We start from the raw sequence: 16,781 nt of genomic DNA, 5'->3' as shown, positions 1-16,781 counted from the left end.
TGTGTGTGTGTGTGTGTGTGTGTGTGTGTGTGTGTGTTTGTCGCACTACTACTCCTACATTTCTGGGCGAATTACATCCAGACTTGCTACATAGGATCAGTATGACCCCAATTAGCGCATCGGGGTGTATTTCTGGGGGAGGGTTGTACAAATCTCAAAAAAAAACAAAAAAAAAACAAGTTTCATCCAAATCCGTCCACAACTTTTGGAGATAGCATGTTATATATCAGTTTAGCCTTATCGATGAATGGTGAATAATCAATTTAAAAATTATCGGATCCAGATTCCAATCTTAACCAAAATTGAATTAATTATTCCCGCGCTTTCAAAGAAAAGCGGGAATATTGTGATTGTCTCCACCGTCCGTCCGTCTGTCTTACCCTGCAACTCCTCCTACACCGTTTGAAAGAGGAACTTGAAACTTTGGGACATAGTAGATATATGTATGGGGAAGTGCACAACACTTTCGGATTTTTGATATGACCCCTACGGGCCAGGCCAGAGGGGTTGGGGTCATGGGGGTCGATTTTTAAAATTAAAAAAATTGTCTTATAGCTTTTTAAATCAATAAAATCTCACCTAGCGTTAATGGGACAAAGCAGTGCGCGCGGGGATATGCGATGGTGTGCCATCGACAATGTAGTTCTAGTTCTTCCTTGTCACACATCCAACGTGTCAACCAAGTTTCGTCCGAAACCATCCACAACATTTTGAGATATCATGCTCTATATCGTTTTTTGGCCCTATCTCTAAATGGTGAAGAATCACTTAAAAAGTCTAGTAGTCGGACCCAGATCCAGATCTTCACCAAAATCTAATCAGTTCGTCCTCGCCACACACTGAACCTACCCACAAAATTTTTTATCAGAATCTGTCCACAAATGCTTGAGATATCCTACACAAAAACAGACAGACAGACAGGGGTGAAAACAACCTCCTTCCATCTTCGGTGGTGGAGGTAAAATGAGCAATCCGAGATTGCAGACCGTCGCCAGGACTTGTTTTGTGTGGTGTTTGTGTACTGGTGTGTTACATAATTAATCGTTAATAGACATAACTAGAACTGCCACTTTATAACTGCTGGCAGTGATGACTGGGTACCAATACATCCCGCTTTTATCGGACACCTCACCCTGACCCATGACGTTTTTTTCTTCCTATTCAAATGAATTTAGAATGTGGTTAAAATAAATTCAATTCAAATCAAATAGAAGACCAAATAGGTACAGTCTTGCAAAAGAGTCATCAGAAGGAACCCAAACAAACAAAAAGCAAAGATGAAGTCATCAGGAGGAACCTGGATAGGATTCACATTTCAGCTGCTACTCCTCTACCCTCAAACCCATACAGGCACAGTCAAGTGAGCCTTATTCAAAATTAATGAATTAAAATTAATTAAACAAAAAAATGAAAGAAAGGAAAAAAAAACCCATCATAATAAAAAAAAATAATAATTCTGGCTGCCAGACCATGTGTCCGATAAAGTTGAAATTGAGAAAATGTATTCCCCACCACTACGAAATCAGAATTTTGAAAAGTTTTACGTCGATTGATAAAGTGGTTAAAAGAGAAAACATTATTTAATATTTGTCTTCAATCCAATATGGCTGCCAAACCATGTGACCTACGACATCATATGTGAACCTTTTGTTCCTCATGGATAGGCAGTCATATGTATAAAGTTTCACCTCAATCTGTTCAGCTGTTTCAGAAGAAGATTTTGAAGGTTTTTTTTTTTGTTAAAACAATATGGCTGCCAAATCATGTGACTGATGTTATCAATTTTTCTGTGGATCATTTTATCCCAAGATGACCCTCAAAAATTTTCATACTGATCAGATGTAGCGTTCTACATATGCAATTATGACGTCATTTAAAAAAAAACCACACTTATTCCCCATGAGAAGTACTTGCTTGGTGCCAAGTTTCTATTTTTTCCATGGTGCGGTTTCAAAGATAGAGGTCCAAAGTTTTTCAGTTTTTCCAACGTGGATGCCACACCATGTGACCTGCGGTCATAATTAGCATGAAAACATTCTACACGAGTAGTTGCTCCGATGGTGAAAATTTCATCTCAACCTGACAAGCGTTTGCAGAGAAAAAACACTGAAATTCTGTGCGAACAGACAGACCCAAATGCAATACCTTCTCCTCCGGTGATGTAATTGGAGAAGACCTCAATCAAAAAGATCTTGGGTTTGAGCAGAAATCTCCACAAGTGGGTACCATGGATCACCAAAAGGTGGTGTGTACGGGGCACACACGGTTGATTCACAGCTTGGGAAGGACATGTTAATGTCTCAGATTTTTATGTTCGTTTAGCAAGTGAAGGAGTAAATGTTACAACAAACCTTCGAAGTGGTTTATTTGACAAAGAGCACTTGAAGAAAAATGGCACACCATCCTTACTCCTATTTACGGGTGTGTGTGTCGCACTACTCTTCCTACAGTTCTAGGCAGATTACATCTAGACTTGCTCCATAGAATCAGTATGACCCCAATTAATGTATAGGGGTGTTTTTATCTTTGCCAGTGACCTGGGGCGGGGGAGGGGGGCAGAAGGGGGCACACAAATTCTCGATGTAAATGTATATCATGCAACCCTCCCCCCATCTGGAGGTGGCGCATTACAAGTCTCCACCATTTACAGTACAGTATTCCTGTCCCCACGTTTTTCAGTGCATTGAGGCATTTTGAAATACAAGCAGAAGGTACGTTTTTGCGTCATGCACATGACCCGGGTTAATTTTTTTTGCATATACTGCACAGAGCTATCAGTTGCCTATACACTGCCAAAATAAAGGTATGTGTCAGAAGAACGTGTTGCATGCTTGGGATAAGATCACCCATCGGGTGAGTACTCTACTAGTATATATATAATATGTCATGTTATAACAAGTGGGAAATTCCTTGACTTTTAAAAAGCCACACCCAACAGCCCAGTTTACAAATTTTAACTTTGCCCAAGACAACAAAATCATGGTGTGCAATTGGCCAACACATAATAAGGGAACAATGTGACATTACATCAATGGCATCACTGAAGTCAAAACACCACCAGTTCGACCACACGGGAAAAGGATGAACCGGACATCACATACTGCAATGGGACCAAAGGATAAACTCATGCCATGGTATCGACGGTTCAAGGATAATCGAAATGCCCAATTGCTTGTTTTAAAAAACAAACAATGTCACGGATGTTGCTACAATGACCACTGAAAGCTACATCAAGGACATCGTAGAATGTTCCTGAAGCATTTGTCACTGATAGAGGTCAATAAAAGTGATACCACGTATGAGTTAGAACACCAGTAACCCTGGATGTGAAAAGGTCCAACAACAGAAATTATACCTACCGGTAAATGCAAATAGGTGTAAGGCAATGCACACAAAACGTGGAAACCAAAATACAGCAGATAATACAAACAAAAGGCTGTTACAGCCCACATAAAGCAACACTGACAAATTGAAACTTTGATTCAAGAGAAGATTTCTCATGAGATTACTCATATTTTGCTAGAATTACTGAAATAGCACAAAATTGTTTATATAAATTGCATTAACTGTCAATTTTAAGGTTTCTTAAAAATTGCAATAAAATGTGCCACATGTTATATTATAATGTCATAAAAGAAATTAAAAAAAAAAATTTTAAGCCGAAACAAACAATTCCAACACTTTGTGCGGATTGCCCTTTTTGAACCGCTTCAGTTAAGATTTGACAACTCAGGTTGTGAATGCAAAGCCACCGTGTCCAGGCATGTTGAAAAAACAAGGAAACACATGCATTACACTTGCACCCAAACGATAAATATCCTATACATAAAAGCTTAGACATATACAGTTTTGGATTTAATTGCACAACATGAGATGACACGAGTGGCAGGATTTCAGAAAGCAAACAAGAAACGTACACTGGTAATTATACTCTGTTTAACTAACGCAGCACCAGCAAATGACCCACAGGAGAACTGTGCATAGGAATGCATGGAGTGGAAGCAAGGAAAAAAAAAAAGATAGGAAAAGTAAACTTTTACCTAGATGCCTAGCCATGTTAATTATACAACAAATTGTTCCATACAGCCGTCATACAACAAATTGTTCTTATGAGAATGTATTTAGGTGCAACAATCAGGCAAATGTTGTTTTAACATTCGTAACTAGAAGGGCACTTGGTGGAGCACATACGTCCACCACATAATGCCTGATCCATGAGAACATATCAGGCCCAAGATATTTTTGAAATATCATGCGATAAAGGACTATATCGTTTTTAGCACCATCTCTCAATGGTGAAGAATCACTTGAAAAATTAAATAATTATCCTATCCAGATCCGGATTCGGATCTTCACTGAAATCGAATCAATTCTCCTTGCGACACACCCAACCTGTCCACAAAATTTCATCCGAATCCGTCGACAACTTTTTGAGATATCGTGCTGTTGATAATGGTGTGAGAATGGTGAAGAATCACTTCGAAAATTCTAATAGTCGGATCCGGATCTTCACCAAAATCTAATCAGTTCGTCCTTGTCACACACCCAACCTGTCCACAAACAAACAAACAGACAGACAGAGAGAGAAAGGGGTGAAAACAACCTCCTTGACCTTTGGTGGCAGAGGTAACAATTACATAAAATGCAATCAAACATCTCTGATCACATCATGACACCAACTCCATCATATATTGGGCATAGATCCACCATGGATGCTTCAGCACCCCTCCTTCCCCACAGAACACAGTGATGGGGGTGTGTGGACCATCTCTGGTGGATCTGTACCATTTGGTGGAATTGTTACTTGCACATTGCTTCATTTCCCTCACCCCCACCCCCAATAACACAACATTTCATCACACTAACAGTGTGTTATGAGTGAGGTTGTAGTTCATAAAGTAGCAATTTCACAATATTATAAAATGAGGAATTGACATTACAGCAACGGTATCACCCAAAACCAAACTTTAAAAAGAAAGACAACTGACTAGAAATGAAACTAAACATTATTGCAGTAAAATAGACTTGACCAGAACACGACCTGACAGCAGCTTTCACAATTGTACAAAGTCCTTAATATGCACTTTGACATGGTGGTATAATGGTGAGCGCATCCGCTCAGAGTCTGGGAGGTCAGCCATTCGATTCTGACCTTGGCCAAGTCATATTAACGACTTAATAAATAATACATGCTGCATCCTTGCTTGACACTCAACATTTATAAGACAGAGCAGAGAGAAACCCCTCAACTTTGCATCCATGGAGAAGGGGAAATTTCTCAATTTTATGCCGATTGTAGAGAGAAAAAGATTCCATTGTTATGGTGCTATGTACAAAGGGTCATCGTCAATGAGTAACACGATCTATAAAGGGCTGGCTGGATAGCCTAGAAGGACACACTCACGTCTGAGTGGTTTAGCCTGGGTTTGAATCCCGACCCAGCTATAAACTGTCAGCCGGGTGTTTCACAAGTACGGCGATTTGTTAATGTATGTGCCATCCCTCGGGTGGATGTTAAACTGGAGTTCCATCTGTTGGTATTAGTTGGTGGACGTTAAAGATCCCATGGTGAAGAGTATATGAGCTATCGCTGGCTCCATGAACAAATAATAAATTCCTGCCATTAGCTACAAAGGGCACTGCATCAGTAGCACAGCTATATCCCACAGAAAATGATGCCACCACAACTATGTGCAACTTGTGAAAGAAGAAGATGATGATCCATAAACATGACAAGTGGGTTACTGAAATAAAAAATATCATTAATGTCACTGTCAACATCATCAATATATGAAGAAACTAATAAATATATATATATATATATATATATATATAAACGTATATATATATATATATATATATATATATATATATAAACGTATATATATATATATATATATATATATATATATAAACGTATATATATATATATATATATATATATATATATATATATATATATATATATATATAAACGTATATATATATATATATATATATATATATATATATATATATATATATATATATATATATATATATATATATATATATATATACACATTATACAATGCCTTTCGAAAGTCCAAACCCCCTTTCAAAATTTTCACCTTTTCTTACCTTATAGCCTGGAATTAAATTGAATTAAATCAGACTTTTCCACATCGTAACCCACAACTTCCAAATGAAAAATAAATAAATGAATAAATTCTACAAATCTCAGAAAACTAATTAAAAATACAAAACTAGAATTTCTTGGTTGGATAAGAGTTCACCCCGCTTATTATAGCAATTATAAACAAGAAGGACACTTGGTGGAGCGCATACCTCCGCCATGTCATGCCTGATCCACGAGAACATATCGGGCCCAATACATTTATGAAATATCGTGCTATATATCTCGTTTTTAGCCCAACCTCTCAATGGTGAAGAATCACTTTAAAAAATTCTCGTAGTCGGATCTGGATCCGGATCTTCACCAAAATCTAATCAGTTCGTCCTTGTCACACACCATAACCTGTCCACAAAATTTCATCTGGATCCGTCCACAACTTTGAGATATCCTGCACACAAACGGATAAACAGAAAGTGATGTAAACATAACCTCCTTCACCTTCGGTGGCAGAGGTAATTAGCTCAGTTGTCACCAATCACCTTCAAAAAAATCACACACCAAGTTAATTGGCCTCCACCTGTGTTATGTTGCCATGATTCTGATTATTTTGGAATAAAATCAGCTATTCCTGTAGGTTTCCTCTGCTGGGTGGTCCATTTCACAGAAAAGACTCAACTATGAGCACCAAGGAGCTTTCAAAAGACATCCGGGATGAAGATGTGTAAAGGCACCGATCAGGGGATGGGTATAAAAATATTTCAAAAGCCTTGAATATCCCTTGGAGCACAGTCAAGACAATCATTAAGAAGTGGAATGCGTTTGGTACCACCAAGACCCTGCCAAGATCAGGACGTCCTTCCAAACTGGATGACCAGGCAAGGAGGGGAATGATCAGAGAGGCCATTGACAACTTTAAAAGAGCTCCATGCCTTTATTGTGAAGACTGGTCACTGTGTGCATGTGACAACAACATCCCAAGCACTCCACAAGTCTGGCCTGTATAGTAGGTGGCAAGAAGGAAGCGATTACTCAAAAATGCCCACCTCGAGTCCCGTTTAAGATATTAAAAAAAATACAATAAAACACTCCAGAGATTCTGAAGCCATGTGGCAAAACGTTTTGTGGTCTGATGAAACAAAGATGGAACTTTTTGGCCTAAATGCAAAATGTTAAATTGGGCGCAAACTCAGCACAGCACATCACCAAAGAACACCATCCCTACTGTGAAGCATGGTGGTGGAAGCATCAAGTTATGGGGATGTTTCTCTTCAGCAGGGATTGGGGCATTTCTCTGGATAGAAAGGAAAATGGATGGAGAAAAATACAGAAAAATCCAAGAGGAAAACCTGCTGCCCTCTGCAAGAAAGCTGAAATTGGGATGGAAGTTCAACCTTCAGCAGGACAATGACTCGAAGCACACAGCCAAATCTACACTGGAGTGGCTAAGGAACAAAAAGATAAATGTCCTTGAGTGGCCCAGTCCTTGTGGATTTCAGTGGTTTCACCAGACGGGGGTTGGTGGTGCACCATGTGTGCCCTGCAGAAACATGGAGAACGGGGGGGGGGGGGGGGGAGAGGAGACAAAAAGCCTGGAGAGGGCAGAGGGTGCAAGATCACAAAGTAAGTGGTCGAAGACAGAAAAACCACCAACCTGTCTGCGATGGCAAAGTGATAGGCCCATCGACTCAGCTTCATGGTGGGAGATTCTAATCATCTTGAAGACCTTGGTCTCCATGGTGTCAAAGCTGAGCCAGGTGGAGGGAGGTGGAGTTTTTTTTGCATTTCAGAGCCAAACTGTCACGATCACAAAATTGGTCGTTAACTCGCAAGGTCGCAAGATCTTCCCCCCACAAACATATGGAATTTTTGGAGCCGTTTTCTGGAAAATGGCAATATCGGAATGCACTCACCCCCCCCCCCAAACGTTAATTTTCTCTCCCTCCTCCTCCCCAACCTTCAATGCCTAGATATGTGCCCGTCACACATGGTTCTGCATTATTATTCTCCTTCTCTACCACCCCCCCCCCCATTAAACATCACAGAAAGCCAAAAATTTGAATGGCGTTGCACGGTACGAAATTGTCGTCAGAATGGAACCGAGGGTCGGTAGAGGTGGGTATCAGGCAAAGCAAGGGGGTGGGTGGACTGGCACAAGTGACAAAGTGAGGTCACGTGTTGATGCAGTGTCTGGAGCGGGAAAGCAGGAGGATCAAGAGCTGGTGTTGATAGGTCGAGTGTGCGAGGGAGGATGAAAGCACATGACATCATCAAGTCCACGAGCAAGTCGAGTGGCACCAACGAACTCCACGGCTGGAAGCACAACATGGTCTGTGACCGGTGAGAAAGGGATGTGATGATGCGCGCGTCGGTGAACCACTCGGCACGGAGAGACGTCCGAAACACGTGGGGCCGATTTGGCCCGGCATGGCGGCATCGTTTGGTTTAAAACAACGCGGCAATCAGGGGATTCGGCCAAGGCACCGGCACACGACGACCTTCCCACATCGAAACGCTCAACGGTCAACGAATTCCAGACAGCAGGAGTTTACATCATCATTCAACACTTTTAATACCATAAAGTTTAAAGAACGATAACAGGTGCGAGCTATCCTCCGAGGGAACGATAATTACACCTGAGCACAGGAACAAAGTTTGACAACACAGGACAAACAAACACCTCATGGTGTGTGAGGAACACAAGACAAACAAACACCTCATGGTGTGTGAGGAACACAAGACAAACAAACACCTCATGGTGTGTGAGGAACACAAGACAAACAAGCACCTCATGGTGTGTGAGGAACACAAGACAAACAAGCATCTCATGGTGTGTGAGGAACACAAGACAAACAAACACCTCATGGTGTGTGAGGGACACAAGACAAACAAGCACCTCATGGTGTGTGAGGAACACAAGACAAACAAGCATCTCATGGTGTGTGAGGAACACAGGACAAACAAGCACCTCATGGTGTGTGAGGAACACAGGACAAACAAGCATCTCATGGTGTGTGAGGAACACAAGACAAACAAGCACCTCATGGTGTGTGAGGAACACAAGACAAACAAGCATCTCATGGTGTGTGAGGAACACAAGACAAACAAGCACCTCATGGTGTGTGAGGAACACAGGACAAACAAGCATCTCATGGTGTGTGAGGAACACAGGACAAACAAGCATCTCATGGTGTGTGAGGAACACAAGACAAACAAACACCTCATGGTGTGTGAGGAACACAAGACAAACAAGCATCTCATGGTGTGTGAGGAACACAAGACAAACAAGCATCTCATGGTGTGTGAGGAACACAAGACAAACAAGCATCTCATGGTGTGTGAGGAACACAAGACAAACAAACACCTCATGGTGCGTGAGGAACACAAGACAAACAAACACCTCATGGTGCGTGAGGAACACAGGACAAACAAACACCTCATGGTGTGTGAGGAACACAAGACAAACAAACATCTCATGGTGTGTGAGGAACACAAGACAAACAAACACCTCATGGTGTGTGAGGAACACAAGACAAACAAACACCTCATGGTGTGTGAGGAACACAAGACAAACAAACACCTCATGGTGTGTGAGGAACACAAGACAAACAAACACCTCATGGTGTGTGAGGAACACAAGACAAACAAACACCTCATGGTGTGTGAGGAACACAAGACAAACAAACACCTCATGGTGCGTGAGGAACACAGGACAAACAAACACCTCATGGTGTGTGAGGAACACAAGACAAACAAACATCTCATGGTGTGTGAGGAACACAAGACAAACAAACACCTCATGGTGTGTGAGGAACACAAGACAAACAAACACCTCATGGTGTGTGAGGAACACAAGACAAACAAACACCTCATGGTGTGTGAGGAACACAAGACAAACAAACACCTCATGGTGTGTGAGGAACACAAGACAAACAAACACCTCATGGTGTGTGAGGAACACAAGACAAACAAACACCTCATGGTGTGTGAGGAACACAGGACAAACAAGCATCTCATGGTGTGTGAGGAACACAAGACAAACAAACACCTCATGGTGTGTGAGGAACACAAGACAAACAAACACCTCATGGTGTGTGAGGAACACAGGACAAACAAGCATCTCATGGTGTGTGAGGAACACAAGACAAACAAACACCTCATGGTGTGTGAGGAACACAAGACGATCGACGACAGGGGTTTCCAAGCACCACGTGATCTGTGTGGAGGATTTTGTGAGGTAAATCAGCACCTGATTCGTGAAAGACATTAAAACACAGACAGGTCATGTTATCATCGGCGCCGCGGGAAAAACAACTCACCTCGTACTGACTGCTTCCTCGCCTCATCCAAGTGCGTCGAGACAACGTCTCCCATGTCGAGAGAGAGAGAGAGAGAGAGCTTCGCTCCGCGGGAACTTCGTGGATCGCTGGTCTGCGTTGAACTGCCGATCCCACGGACGGTGAGTCACGTCTGCTCTGGAGGGAAACGAAGCTCCGCCCACCACACTCTTCATGATATATTATGTCGCATTGTGAACACGCCCAAAACGCCAGTCAAGGCCGAAGGACCGCCCCCGACACGCTTCACCGACCAATGGGAAAGAGCGAAAGGCGTGGTTAATTCGCCCGGTGCTTGCACACGAGATTCCATGAACAATCGTTGCTTTGCCGAACCCCGTGTATAAACGAGTTCAGGTAAAAACTTGCGACGTCTGTTCTCAGGTCATTTCACCAATATTATTCTCACTCGTGTCAGCCTCCGTCCCACGCGTGTTCTTCCTCGATAGGGCGATGACGGGAGAAGCCTCTCCGGGCGGAACGTGCTCCATGGCGTTCCGTTCGTGCACGGTTGGTGTGACCATTTAACTCTATATCTCCATCTCGTGTAATGAAGTCACAAGGAACTTCAACGCAGGAGCACGTCAAACGTCCCGTACGGTTACGGGACTCTTGTCGACTTGGTGGATCCAAGCCACCACGTGCGATGCTCCCGTGGAAACTTTACTCCGTGGTGATCGCAGCACGTGGTGACCGCAGCACGTGGTGACCGCAGCACGTGGATTCCAGACGAGACTGCAAAGAGGAAATAAACCAGCAGACCCTATCGACAAGGGCGCGGATGTGGGGAAGTGTGTCCCCCCCCCCCTCTCCCTATTTTAGTGGTGTCGACTGTCGTCGTCCACCCTGGAGAGACAGACAGACAGAAAAAAATAATAATTAAACATTCTCAAAGTAGCGAAGACGAAAAAAGTAGGATTTATACGACGTAAAGTCGTTTCTCGCTCGTCGACCACAGAGTTGAGTTGAGATGACTTATCAAAGCCTTAACGTCAGTCAGTGAGTCAGTGTGTGTCAGCCGTTAACAAGTTTTGGAGGTTTTTTTTCCCTCCCCCGAACCGCCTCAACGGACGGATCGTTTTAAAACTCGTCATGATGATTCATCACATCGATGAGCAAAAACCAAGGTCGAATAAAACAAAAAATACCAGTTGATGGTCCAGATTAACATAAAATAAAAACAACAAAGGAGGAACCCCTCATTATTTGTAACGAACAAATACAACCCGACACTTCGCTGGTGGGAATAATGAAGAGATGGGGAAGGAGGGGAGGGGAGGGAGAGAGGAGTGGGGGAGAGAGGAGTGGGGGAGCGAGGAAGGAGGAGAGGGGATGGAGAGAGGGGTGGAGGAGCAAGGAAGGAGGAGAGGGGATGGAGAGAGGGGTGGAGGAGCTAGGAAGGAGGAGAGGAGATGGAGAGAGGGGTGGAGGAGCTAGGAAGGAGGAGAGGGGATGGAGAGAGGAGAGGGATGGGGGAGGGAGAGAGGGGTGGGGGAGGGAGAGGGGTGGGGGAGGGAGAGAGGAGTGGAGGAGCGAGGAAGGAGGAGAGGGGATGGAGAGAGGGGAGGGAGAGAGGCGTGGAGGAGCGAGGAAGGAGGAGAGGGGAGGGAGAGAGGGGTGGAGGAGCGAAGAAGGAGGAGAGGGGATGGAGAGAGGGGAGGGAGAGAGGGGTGGGGGAGGGAGGGAGAGAGGGGTGGGGGAGGGAGAGAGGGGTGGGGGAGGGAAAGAGGGGTGGAGGAGCAAGGAAGGAGGAGAGGGGATGGAGAGAGGGGAGGGATAGAGGGGTGGGGGAGGGGGAGGGATAGAGGGGTGGGGGAGGGGGAGGGATAGAGGGGTGGGGGAGGGGGAGGGATAGAGGGAGGGGAGGGAGAGAGGGGTGGGGAGCGAGGAAAGGGGAGGGTGGGGGAGCTGGGATGGAGAGAGGGGAGGGAGAGAGGGGTGGAGGAGCTAGGAAGGAGGAGAGGGGATGGAGAGAGGGGTGGAGGAGCTCGGAAGGAGGAGAGGGGATGGAGAGAGGGGTGGGGGAGCTCGGAAGGAGGAGAGGGGATGGAGAGACGGGTGGGGGAGCTCGGAAGGAGGAGAGGGGAGGGAGAGAGGGGTGGAGGAGCTAGGAAGGAGGAGAGGGGATGGAGAGAGGGGTGGGGGAGCTCGGAAGGAGGAGAGGGGATGGAGAGAGGGGTGGGGGAGCTCGGAAGGAGGAGAGGGGATGGAGAGACGGGTGGGGGAGCTCGGAAGGAGGAGAGGGGAGGGAGAGACGGGTGGGGGAGCTCGGAAGGAGGAGAGGGGAGGGAGAGACGGGTGGGGGAGCTCAGAAGGAGGAGAGGGAAGGGGGAGCGGGGTGAGGGAGCGAAGAAGGAGGAGAGGGGAGGGAGAGAGGGGGGGAGGAGCTAGGAAGGAGGAGAGGGGAGGGTGGGGAGAGCGACGCCACATCAAACGTCGCTATACACTCCGAGAGAGGGTGAGAAAAGAGGGGGAAAGTGGGGATGAGGAGGGGCTTGGAAGGAGGTAAGCATGAGGGGAGGGGTTCTCAGCTTGCGTTTGACTGTGGGACTTGTTGAGAAAGGTGGGGGGGAGGTGGTACAGGATTGAACAAAATGGGGTATGTTAATACAGCACACGGAGACCACCAGGAAATGTCCATGAGGGTAGGGAGGGAAGGGGTAACACTAAGGGGAAGGGAAGGCAGCTGAGTGCAACGGAAGGGAAGGCAGCATGAGGGGAAGAGAATGCAGCATGAAGGGAAGGGAATGTGCATGATCGACCTGCGTCAGGGCTTTCTCCGGGTGGTGTTAGAAGAGCTGCCATGAGAGGGCATGAGCATGGACAGATGAAAGGGTGAACCAAGAGGCTCTCAATTCCGTGGCCATTACCCTGCGTGCCAAGGCAATAGTCGAGGCACAAGGGCGGGCGGGCTCACCCGACCTGGTGAGAGCCCTGTGGCCTTGTGGAACCACTGGCGGGACAGCCAATTCAGGACTTGGTCATGGCCCATGCCCTTGTGAACACTGCAAGCCCTGTTGTGGCAGTAAGGGTAAGTAACCTTCGTACAGAACCATGTACTATCGGATGTGGTACAAAGGTAGCAGGTTGTACCCCAGTTCCAAACATTGCAGAGGTGAGAGACAGAAACATCCAGCCAGACTGACCGCAGAGGGAATCACGAGAGATCAATGGGAATTGGCCCATTTGTGAGATGGTAAATCATGGTGGTGTAGATTTCGCAGAGACCTTACACCAATTAATTTATCATCATTTCAACATCTTTTCTTTGTCTGCCAAGGACATTGGACACACAAGCCTGGTGAAACATCAAATCGACACCGCAGTGAGGCCCAGCCTATTCATCAGCCCACCCAAAGGCTCCCTTGGAGCAAGAGGGAGGAAGCTGACGAGCAGATCGAAAATTTGTTTGATGCAGGTGTCATTAAGTCATCAGAAATTCCTTGGTTGTCACCGGTTGTGCTGGTTAAAAGATGGATGGGACCATGTGTTTCTGAGTGGACTATCACCTGCTGAACAACGTGATATGCAAAGACTCCGATCCCCTGCCTAAAATTGATGATACCCTTGACACCATTGTGGGCTCAAGTTGGTTATCAACCTTGGACCTTAAGAGTGGGTAATGGCAGGCAGAGATGGATAAGACAGGAAAAGAGAAAACGGAATTTTCCACAGCTAATTGATTGTATCAGTTAACTGTGATGCTGTTTGGTTTGTGTAATACCCCCACCACCTTGGAGAGATTGATGGAGTGTGTCTGAAGTGGCATGCCATGGCAGTCATGCCTGGTGTATCTGGATGATGTCCTGGTGCAAGCTAAAACATTTACCAAAGCTATAACCAATTTGGACCAAGTGTTTGGGCACCTCAGATAGGCAGGTTTGAAATTCAGTCTCAGTAAGTGCATTTTGTTCGCGAAAGAGGTGGCCTGCCTCAACCCCATGAAAGGTCGAGAGGGGGTAAAAACTGACCCCGGTAAAATCATGGTAGTAGAGGAGTGGCCTGTACCTCGCAACATCAAAGAAGTACGGGAGCTTTTGGGAATCTGCCTCTATTATTGGCGCTTTGTGGCAAAATTTGTAGAGATGGCCAGGCCCCTTCTACGGCTTATAGAGAAGGAGATGAGGTTTGTGACGATGCCTTCTTCAAATTAAAGGGGTGTTTGACATCCACATGTTTTAGCTTACCGCACCGATAACAAGACCTTTACCCTGAACAACGATGCAGGTTGAGAAGGATTAGGTGCAGTTTTGTCTCAGACGCAGGGGGGTGTGGAAAGAGTGATCACGTATTACAGTCGGGTAATGAGTAGGCCCAGCAAAATTATTACATCACTCACAAAGAGTAATTGGCTATGTGGTCGACCATGAAGCATTTCCACCCATACTTTCACAGGCAGAAATTTTTGGTCAGAACACACCATTCCTCCCTCCAATTAGACTATAGGCCGTTGCCTTCAGAAATTGATTCTTGTGGTCCACTCCTTGGCAGAGGATGAAATTTTGTTTCAAGTGTAGCTAATATATGCCTAATCATTATTCTAACTTATCCCACTTTAAAAAGTTGCACACGAGCCCACACTTCATGCCCAAAATTTGTAGTATCGTTTTGGGTTCCATGAAAACTTTGCTTGCTCACTCCTGATTGATGCCAACACAAACATGCACGATGGCACCAGCTTTAAGGCAGTGCACCGACTGCATCTACTTGCGCTCCACACTACATGAAAGATGACTCCTTTTGAAAGTAGTGTGGTGGAAAAGAATTCAATTTCCACAAGTTGGATCAGCATACCAAAGGAGAATCTTTCATTTCGTATATACGGAGGAAGAACATTAAATGCTTGACTGAAACATTCGAATGGACTTCACTGAAAAATAAGCCCGAAGCAATTCTTACACACAACTTGACATTCCAAAGAATGGGAGGGGAGAACTACAGGGTTAGCTGATAAGCATTAGGCAAAAGAACTCAAACTGCAATACGTGTCCACTGGGTGAAAGAGAATGACATAATCATGGCAAAAGTTGCAGTGTTATCAACCAGACCACCCTGTTTAATGGTAAGACATTCCTTTCATCAATATTTAGCTCAAAAGACTCTTGGGTAAAGGGAAACATAACTGACAGCCAATTTGACTATAGCATAAAAATTAAATTTATAAACCACCAGCAACAATTATAATTGAGAGTACATGAATATAATTATTTTTCTTCCACATGAGTTATCTTCAACTCATCAAGCCCATCATCTCTTCCACCCATGTCCTCAAGCTCACTGCCTACATGTGTGAGTATTCCTGTTGACCAGAAAGTTTGCAGACAAAGACTTCCAGGTCTGACACCATGTATTCAATTACTGTGAATGAAAAAAAAATTCAGTTCAGTTACTATGAAAAATTCCCCTCGAGATTGAAATGCCGAACACAATGTTGGGTTGTCCATAATCAGTTTGATAGCCTTTGTCTTACTTTTACCATGAAATTAACTGACAGTCACATCCAGTAAAGCAGTGGAGGCCTTCCAGTGACTTGGTTATGTCATCTCCAAAATGTTGTGCATTATCCTGGAGATGAAGAGGCCACAGAGTCTCCTCTTTCCCAGTGTGGAAGTAGAGTTGGGAGCTCCCAATACTTGAAGTTAATGCGATGTGATGCCGATGACAAACACATCCATGTCAGGACTCATGATCATGATACTGCTGCCGCTAGATTTGGAAATGTAGCTGGCATATAAGAACATCCATGTGTCCACCTCTTCATGTGAACAGTGCAGCTCTTCAATGTCTTTACAAGAACCGTTCCATCTTGCGGAATGCTTGCATGGCAGAGTTCTCATTGAGCCACGGTTACTGTCACACCTTTCAGTCTTCCAACATCGAACTTGCTCTACATCTCAAACAGGAATTTAACCAACTGCTCCTTGGTGTAACTATGTGACGGAAACTTTTTCCCGTTTTGGGATTGGTTGGTCTGACTTTTCAATCTTGATTTTCTTGGATCCACTTGCTGCTCTTCATTTGCGCTCTGCAATTTTGATGCTGACAGCTGCATATCTATCTGTCACAAAGTGAACTGCAGTTGAACCACGAGGGCAATCAAAATTCCACAATTGGTGGAGATTCTTGTCAGCAAGTTCACCGATGTTCTGTGGCATGTACTTTTGGATCATTTGTTGCAGCATGGCTTGTAATAGGTGTTGTCCTCCAGACGACGATCTCCACGGGTTTGGGGCAAAACCTTCGGGACTCCAATATTTGATGAAAGGAGGGAAACTACGGGGTAACATTCCCGGATCAGATTGCGGGAGAGTGTGTTGGCGTGGTGCTGAGGT

General features: G+C 44.8%; 1 protein-coding gene across 1 annotated transcript in view; it reads right to left on the bottom strand.

The window, feature by feature from the left end:
- Nucleotides 1–10,640, bottom strand: part of LOC147013040 (protein Niban 2-like) — a 218,053-nt gene extending 207,413 nt beyond the window's left edge. The window contains 2 exon segments of the mRNA XM_085854496.1: nt 10,432–10,522; nt 10,524–10,640. Of these exon segments, the coding sequence (XP_085710622.1) occupies nt 10,432–10,522; nt 10,524–10,625 (193 nt within the window). The 5' untranslated portion in view covers nt 10,626–10,640.
- Between the last annotated feature and the right edge of the window lie 6,141 nt (nt 10,641–16,781).

Source organism: Eptatretus burgeri, chromosome 14 (genome assembly GCF_056783735.1).
Source record: "Eptatretus burgeri isolate ZD-2024b chromosome 14, Ebu_testis_v1, whole genome shotgun sequence".
In the NCBI taxonomy this organism is placed as follows: Eukaryota; Metazoa; Chordata; class Myxini; order Myxiniformes; family Myxinidae; genus Eptatretus; species Eptatretus burgeri.
The sequence above is the reverse complement of the archived record's forward strand: the minus strand, read 5'-3'. Positions and strand labels throughout refer to the sequence as shown.